Genomic DNA, 9226 nt, shown 5'->3' on the forward strand with positions numbered 1-9226 from the left:
CAAGCATTAATTAAACTGTATAAGTCTTTACTTGCGACTTTAGAATATCTAGGATACCTACTTTATTTTACAAGAGACAAATCTAGATATATTTGAATTTATCTTGACTCTGACTGGACCACAACAGGTTTATTGAAACTGAAAAATTTGTTGGGTAATCTATACATAATGATTTCATATTTTTAATAAATACGGATTTTTTTTCAAAACAAAAGGTATTATATTAAATTCCAATCTTTATTAATTAAAAATTGTTTTAAAACTACATTCATTTAAAAGTCTTATTCATATTATATTTCTTTTATAATTTCATAGAAATTACTTGATTTCGTTTAAATAAAAAACTGTTAGTTTATACACCTGCAAATGTCCATTACATAAATACCAAGCATGCACATAGTTTTTTGCAAATGTGTCATGCTTTTTTCATTTATTGTGGTATGTGACTACCTTTTGGTTGATATCCATCTTTATCAGCTGTATATGTAATGGTATATTGTTGTCCATCAGGTGCAATCCAAGTGACTGTACCACGTATTAACAATGTTTCATTTTCTGTACCCGGATTTACTACCTCAGCCGTTTCCAATCGTGATGTTCCATCTGATGTTTCATAACTGTAAATTTAATTGTCTTTTTTAATTGCGGGTGCAGTGATAATTGTCATTTATGATGCATTTTCAATAACTGTTTTAATCTATAAACTTTGAGATATGTTTAAAATGAAATAGAAACAACAAGTCATTTTAATTTTCCATAAAAGTTTATTGTGAAAATTCTTTATTTATGACTAGGGTAATTTTTGTTTAAAAGTTTATTAAATGCAAATGTATTCCAAAATTTGCATTATTTTAAGACCCTGCGTACTTTTAAATAATGTAAAACTTATATATAGTGAAATATAAGTTATCTTACTATAATAATTTCTTCTTTGAGCAACTAAAAGTTCCATTGAGAATTGATAAATTAAAAAACAACAGACAATATATCGACATTAATAAAGGCTACCCAGTCCATCCTTTAAAAAAGGATAGTTATTTCTAAAATGGCCCAGAGATTATAATTTTTCCAAGAAATTAATATTACACGAATTGTAGGTATTAAATAAAATAAATAATTAAAACAAAAAAAGTCCATTAGTTTACATAGCGACTTTAACAGTCGAGATCCATTAAAATCTAGACCGGCTCAAATATTTCTAATAATGGGCCCCGACTGTTGTTTCTTTCTTTTCAGTTTTTATTGCACAGAGTCGGATTTTTTTTTAAATTCTATTTTATTCTTTTTAGTCTCCCGGCACTAAAAAAAGCCTCTTATTAATCCAATTATTATTCTCAATTAACAATTTTGTAACCCCCCTTTTAATTTCCTTTGTTTTCCTATATTTTCTTCCTTGAAAGTGTGTAACGCTCACAAGAGAAACAGTGCTAGATTTTTAACTATCCATGTATGATTGCGTGTAGTATTTTTGATCCAAAATTGATAATGTTCCAAAATATTTCGGGTTATATTGTGTGGTAGTCAAACTGATAGTTGAGGATAGGGTAGAAATACATTTGATAGGATAGAAATACATTTCTATCCTAAAGGATTTTTCATGAATTAAAGCTATCTCAACAAATGAAATTTACAATATTTAAAAAACCTCCGTTACATATGGTTTTCCCTTGTAATTCTCCAAACGTAATCCATTTTCCTAAAACATAGCTTAGAACGATCAAATAAAATCTGTTCATTAAAATCACTTAATAATATCCATTTTATATCTAGTTAGTTAAAAATGAGTTTCTAGGATCCGTCATCGTGTGTGCCCTAATTATTTATTAAAGACTTTAGGTACTTGTAATATTTATGTTTAAAGTCCAAACGACAAACATAGCCTAAGAATATTATTACTTCGTGATCACAAATCTTATATTACTAACGATATTTTGGTAAGTATATATAGCCTTTTTAAGTCTTTACAAGAATATATAGATCGATCCGAGACCAGAATCTTAACAGGTACGTTTTCATAGTGTCAGGATTTAACCGCTAACAGATTTCGTTTGACGAAGGCTCATACGGAAAAAAGGGTACATTTTAGAATAAAATATTTTTCAACACCGTTAATTGTTGATTACAAGTATTTCAACTACTCACACGTTACTGTTTTCTTCAAACAACAGGACATTTTTAAAACATCGTTTAAATGAATTTTAAACAGCAGAACCACTATTATTAATTATAATATGATTATAATGTTATTTATAATTTTAATATTCAATCGAAGGTCGACTAGCGAGAGAATTGAATTTGAAATCCGTTATGCAAGGTCGTCTGGTTCATCTTCATCAACATCATCATCCACCCGAATCATCATCCAAATCATCATCTTTATCCAAGCCCTCGCAGCACACACACACACAAGTCACACAGGTAAGAGAGAATTTATTTTTAATCGATGTTGTTGTGAATTACCTTGAGAGAACATGATCATGTTATGTTGTTTGAGTTCAGCGTGTAAAAGTAATAATCAAGAAATGATGTCTGTGTGATCTTCTTACACTGTTTGGTTGCTACCATCTCTATAATAAGTAGCTCTATCATAACTCAAATAGTTAAACATAATGTTTGACCAACTTTCACTTTATACCAAACAAGTAAATTTTTATTTTACAATCAAAAATAATGATATTTATTTTACAATTGTTTTAAAATAAATGTTCGCCATCTATTGGGTAGCAAATGAAACTCTTAGTATAAGAATTTATTTGGAGATGGTACTTCAAGTATACAAATTAATGTGGGTCATTCTTTTAATAAGTATTTCAATTAATTATTTTCTTTTTCTACATATTCTACAACTCTGAGACAAGAGGCTTTTTTGTAAGTAACTATTTCACTTTTAAAAACAAAAAGTTATTTATAAAATAGGTTGCAGTCCTTTATGAAAATAGGCACCTGCACTTAGAACTTAAAGTAGTTAGCAGCATAAAGTAGTTTCGAAATGCTGTGCTAGGAGATATATGAGAGATATACTATAAAAAGACACACCATTCGATACTATTGTACTTTTCCATGTCTATCAGAATATTGTGAAGTCATTGATCAATGCAGTAATTCTTACTAAAAAGATCCTCCTCAAAGAAAGTACTATGTGATATCGAACGATGTGGTCTTCCAAACTTTATTCATTGAAATATTTGTTATAATAACAAAAAAGTGTGCTTAAATTTCTTTGAGGATAAACATGTTAAATACTAAGCAAAATTGATAAAGAATAAACTTCTTTTATAAAGATTAAACTCCTATCTTAAGTTAATAAAGTTTAATAAAAATTACTTTAAATTATTAATTAGGATGATACTTTTAACATTGAAGAATTAATTCTACTTATTTATCTTTAAAATTATTATCAAACTATGACAATTGATTTGAATGTTTTTGTTTTGATCCAGAGGATAAGAAGTTTTATCTATCCTCTACTGGCTATTCTTAGTGTTATAAAAATCATTCAAAATATCTTCTTTAAGGACGAAATTATGAATTATTGTCTGCCTCTGGCCCTTTTCGTTTTAGGATGGAAATTTTTTTTGAAATGGAACTGACAATATATACTATGAAACAAAACTTAAGAATAATTATAATTCGCACTCAAAACGCTTAACAAATACATAGAGGAAAATACAACGAGGATAAAAACCTCCTTGTCTTCTTAAGCCAGTTAAATAGATCTTCAGGTTTAAGATGTCTTATGTGACTTATACTTACGCAAAATTATAACCACTTTTTCCAATATTTTCATTTTCGTATCGTAAAATAGTTGCTTCTCGTGAATTTTGTGGTGTTGAGTTTTGAGGTCGTGCAAATACTGCAGTCAACATAATGATACTGACCATCACTTTTTCAATCTGTAATTATTAAAATCGAAAGTTAATATGTGAGTATGCTTTGCGTTAAAAAGCAATGGATATAAAACTGTCAAAAGCTTATAGATTAAATCTACAGTTATTTGGGACATAAATCTAAAAAAATGTTATTATATATATTTAATATAAAATATTAATATAAAATATATTTAATTATTTAGGTTATAATATATTAAAAATTTCCTTTAAAAAAATTTTGTGTACATGGCGCTAGAAAATAAATAAGGAAATTTGAATTTCATTGACTTCCAACAAGTACAAATGCTTAGCGTAGCACATGAAATAGATGAATTGATTTATGAAAAAACTTAAAAAAACACCCTTTACTGCACTAAAAAGTGGATGATAATTTTAATCATAGTGAAAAATTCAAAGAATGGGGTGCTCCCTACATTCATTCTGTTAATTAGCTGATTTCATAGATATCGAGCACCCCACGCTGTTAATTTTATTATTATCCGCCTTTAGGTGCAATAAAACTTGTTATAGAGGTTTTTTAACTATACTAAAATTATTTTGTAAACTTTTAGTCACGCTAAGTAATAACAATTCTATTAATTAAGTAGGATTCTATTAGATTATCTGACTGTTGCTAATGATATTAATATTTCAAGATAATATCATTAAAGTATTATAAGTGTCCTTTATATTATCCTGGTGATTCTGGTCAGAATAGTGTAAATTAAGTCAATTGGATGTCTACGAGTTGGAGGAAATCGCGTTGAATGATTTCGTTCTATACGTATATACATGTCAAGCTAATAAAAGCGTTTTAAAAAAGGAACTTCTATACATTTAGTATTAAAAATCAGAAATTCCAGTGCGATAGATGGGAATTTAGGACTTGGAATGCAACTATGTTGACCATTACACTACACTATCGCTCATTTGTCTAAAGTTCAAAAACACTATAATGATAGATATAAGAACAAAAACTCATCTTCAAATACAATAAAATGAAAGTACATTTATCTAATTGACAATATTATTTATTGTACGTAATATTAACATATATGCTATTAATAAGTATGTAATACATTAATCGTGCCTCCTTTGATAACACTTACTTGTAATTAAATTTAATTATATAATTTGAAAATATATTTATTATTGTTCACAAATATAATTGATGAGTTGATATTCATATAATATACATATTAGATAATATAATATTTAATATGCATAAAATTTAATATTATATTTAATAAAAACTATAATTAAGCTGTAAAATTGAAATTAATTCAAAAAATGAAATTTTTTATCAAATGATAATTGTTTTAAAACAAATACAATTAAAAAAATTATAAATAATAGTTAAAAAGAAAAAATAAAAAGACATGTATTTGTATCTAGCTGAACTAAAAAGTAGAAAATAATTTAAATAAGTCAAAAAAAAAATAAAAGAGTGATTGAGACATGTACATTTATTTGCGCTCCCACCATATTTATACTAAAAAACACAAATAATATAGCCAAAGTGTGTCCTTCGTGGACAGCCAATATAACGTAACCTAACCTAATTAGAGTTAAATGGAGGGAAAGAAATCAAATCCGTTGTCTATGGTGATTGTTTTCTTGCATTTATTTTTGCTACTGTTTTTCAGAGCTTGATAAAGTCAAAATAAATTTGACGAAACGACGAATAATCGATGTATATGTTTAAATCGGGAATATTCAATAATTAAACTTTTTTTTTAATCTTTAAATCGTGTATTTATGCATGTTTTCTTAAATTTTTCTTATCGATTTTCTATACGATTATGAGAAATTAATTTCAGTGTTTTTACCAAAAAAAGAGCTTTCTTTCAAATGTCCCGGGACTAACCTAAAATTGAAAAATTTGGAGCCAATGTTTAATAGTTTAAATATTAGTGCTGTTATAAGGAACAACTTTTTGGACCTAACTAATTTTAAAGGCGAGAGATTTCAAATCCAAGATGTCTATGAAATTCTGTCTCTATGGTACGAGCAAATTTTGATTGAAACATTTTTCTGTATCTGATTTTGCTTAGATTTCATCACAGGGTGGCTGAGAACTTCTGGGAATTTGATAAATTTTGATAAATTAAATGATGATTACAAGATTAAAATCGGGTTAATAGAAACTAAATAAATAGCCATGCGAATGGCGAATTTGAATTATTTAAAAAGGGTTTCAAAATGAAGTCAGGTGTAAGAAATGGAGCGGCATCTTCATTTTATTATAATAAAATTGATGCCCTGTATATTTTACATCAGGTGAACTATAAATTTTTAGACTATGGAGAAAAGTTGCCTTTATCGAAACTACTTACTAAATTGTACAGCTCTCAGATTTTCCACAAAATAATCTAATTTTTTGACACCGATGGTTAGGTTACCTCTTGTTTCTAGAATTATAAATGTAACTTATAAGATCCGAAAATAAGTTTACGCAAAATGCCAAATAATTAACATGCGATTATTTTTATCTTTAAGTTTTCTTATTTAATAATTTCATTAATGAATTTGGTTGAAGTGTGATTCAGATATTGCGTCGTAGTAAATTTTTTTTTTTTTAAACTCAAATAAATACATTTAATGCATATTTGTGTCTCCTTGTTTGGGATACAAAAAAAATTTAGAGGATTATACTAAAAAGAGTTTATGGGAATGCACATGGATGTAAAGTATGCAGAGTTCAAAATAATAAAGTTTGTATATACGATTAACCGATTCCAAGCAAGGTCATACCGAAACTGGGACAAATCGTTTTCGGAGTCAATGAACCCACAGTAGATGTCAATTTTTCTATTAAATACAAGTTATATTGATTGCTGATTGCGTTCGTTGTTAGGATCATTAAGGTTAAATATTAATTAAAAGAAAGACACCAAACAAAAACTCACCATGTTGAATTTCTTTTATCGATCACAATTACTGTTCAAAATATTGTTTAAACTAACGTTTATAATTCTTAAATGAATCTTTTTATAATCGAATGTATATTATATTTTAAACTGAAATAAATATCAAATACTCAAACCCCTACTCGTACGTTGAGGTAAATATTGATCTATAAATTAAAATAATAATAATGAATTTAAAAAATATGAAATAAAAACTGGATTTGTAAATATGATGATAAACGACTATTTAACAAAAAAATTGACCAAATTCTATAAAAAATTCTAATTACTTTTGTTTATAAATGTATTATTTCTTTCGGCAATCAATTTTAAATGATAGAACAGTGGTGTAAAATAGGATTTCTTGCAGCATTATTATATTTAGCAATACTGTAAAGCATTTTTTGTTTCAAACAGTCTTGGAATCAATTAAAGAAATATTTTTCAATGCGCCAACATCATGTCAATTTATTTCTACAAACTAATATAGTAATTGTTTAATCGTTTAATTAGTCCGATCATCACGAATGCTCGTCAGTTAAACAATAGATTAAGATTCGCAGTAGTCGATAGAAAGCAGACTATTACACGTTACAAACAAATACCTAACATTAAAATGTATAATTCGTAGGCATTTCGTAATTAATGTTATGATTCACCGGTTCTTAGAAACATTGCTACCTACCCGATTCGTTGGGTGTATATAATCACCGCGTTATAGCCTCCACCTCTGTTGCTCTCACTTACCCCTCTTCCATGACACTCGAAAGAGAGGTAGGGATTGTTTTACATAGGTAAAATATATGAAAATATTTTCAATATTTTTAATGTCATATAGCCTTGATTCGTTGAATCTCAGAACAGCTCACCATCTAATGTATCTCGAACCATTTTTAAGGAAATTTTTAATTTATGGTTCAAAATGGTGCTCATAGATGGCCTACTGGAATGCTATAGACTAAATTTCATTTATTTAGTTATATGTTTTTAAATATATCTTTATAAACTGTGTCTCACATTTTAGCCTGTTAGTCTGATGTATGAACTATATTATTGTACAGTTTCATTCAAATCCATACAGTAGTTTTTCCATAAAACAAACAAACATCCTTACTTTGACATTTATAATATATAGGGATTTGAAATGACCGAATTGCCGTCCACAGAAATGCTCGCTACAGCCACCAGGATGCTGAAAATATTTCCTGCTTAGCTTCAATCCATCTTCAGTCAATTTCAATAAGAAAGAAGAGCGTTTTTAGGAATTTTAGGACCGAGGTAAACTCTTTGGCGTATATTTGATATGGGTAAATAGGAAAGTTAAATGTTTTTAAACTTTTTTATTCAATAACAAGTAAGTGGTATTCTAATTAAAGAATCAGTACAAAAAAATTCAAAAATATTATACAGAATGTTCGATTAACATCTTGGCCTACAAATGGAATAATACCTCTCACAGAATACATGCGTTAAGAATACATAGATGCATTGCATAACGCATGTACTCTGGCATACTCGTGATATTTATATGCCTAGATGTAAATCGAACATTCTGTATAGGCTGCCCAACCAACTCGTGCTCCTTTTACTTGTTACAAATCGGAAATAAGCTATCTTTTTTTAGCCTTAACGTTTTAAAATGAAATGTAGATATCATTTATATTTCATAAGCAATAGCTTACGTTAGTTTATTACCTACTTTTTGAAGTCAGTCAAAAAGAATACGATCAGTTGTTGATTTGATACTTGAACCATACATATTTCCATCAATATCACTTTTATATTATTTAAAATATATTATGGACAGATAAATATTTAAACTCCACCCAAACAATGTTTATCGTGTTTATAAGTGTATGATTACACATTGAAGATGGTAAAACTTGATGAACAGAAGAAATATGAGATTTGTTTTGAGATCAATGTTATTGATAAAGAAAGTAGTACCACTGGTAATTATAATTATAGAAATGAGATCAGTTGCGGTTGTGTAGCTTTATTATTGAATTTGAATTGATCGACTTAAAAGTCAAATACTTTCTTGATAAAACTGGACCATTTAAAACTTTTGCACCCAAAAGCTATATCAATTTTTCATACAAATAGAACTAGTAAGGTACGCAAAAATGATGATGAAATAAAAAAAATTCACCAAATGAGTTTTAATAATTTTTGACTTACTTGCATTATAGCTTAAATGAAAATTTAAAAATCTAAAATTTTAAAAACATTTTTAGAGATCATGACCTCTTTTCTAATTGTAATCAGGTACAGAACCCGAAGCTCGCATTTGAAACATAACTTTAAGCACTCTCGATAAAATTATCTTTCAAAAAAACAAAAAAATCAAAATCAGTTCATTCTTTTCGAAGCTACGATGCCACATATTTTAAAAAAATCTTTAAAATTTTAAAATCTATTAGCTAGAAAATTTACCAACTTTACACT

The 9226-nt window shown here is 27.7% G+C and overlaps 1 protein-coding gene across 1 annotated transcript; it reads right to left on the reverse strand.

Moving 5' to 3' along the window:
* Window positions 1–352: 352 nt before the first annotated feature.
* LOC123305925 (endocuticle structural glycoprotein ABD-5-like) lies at window positions 353–6836 on the reverse strand. Its single transcript, XM_044887764.1, has 3 exons — window positions 6779–6836; window positions 3754–3893; window positions 353–617 (listed from the first exon to the last, which is right to left on the reverse strand). The coding sequence occupies exons 1-3, from the start codon at window positions 6779–6781 to the stop codon at window positions 431–433; spliced, it is 330 nt and encodes a 109-aa protein (XP_044743699.1). The 5' UTR covers window positions 6782–6836; the 3' UTR covers window positions 353–430.
* Between the last annotated feature and the right edge of the window lie 2390 nt (window positions 6837–9226).

Source organism: Chrysoperla carnea, chromosome 1, assembly GCF_905475395.1.
Source record: "Chrysoperla carnea chromosome 1, inChrCarn1.1, whole genome shotgun sequence".
Lineage (NCBI taxonomy): Eukaryota > Metazoa > Arthropoda > Insecta > Neuroptera > Chrysopidae > Chrysoperla > Chrysoperla carnea.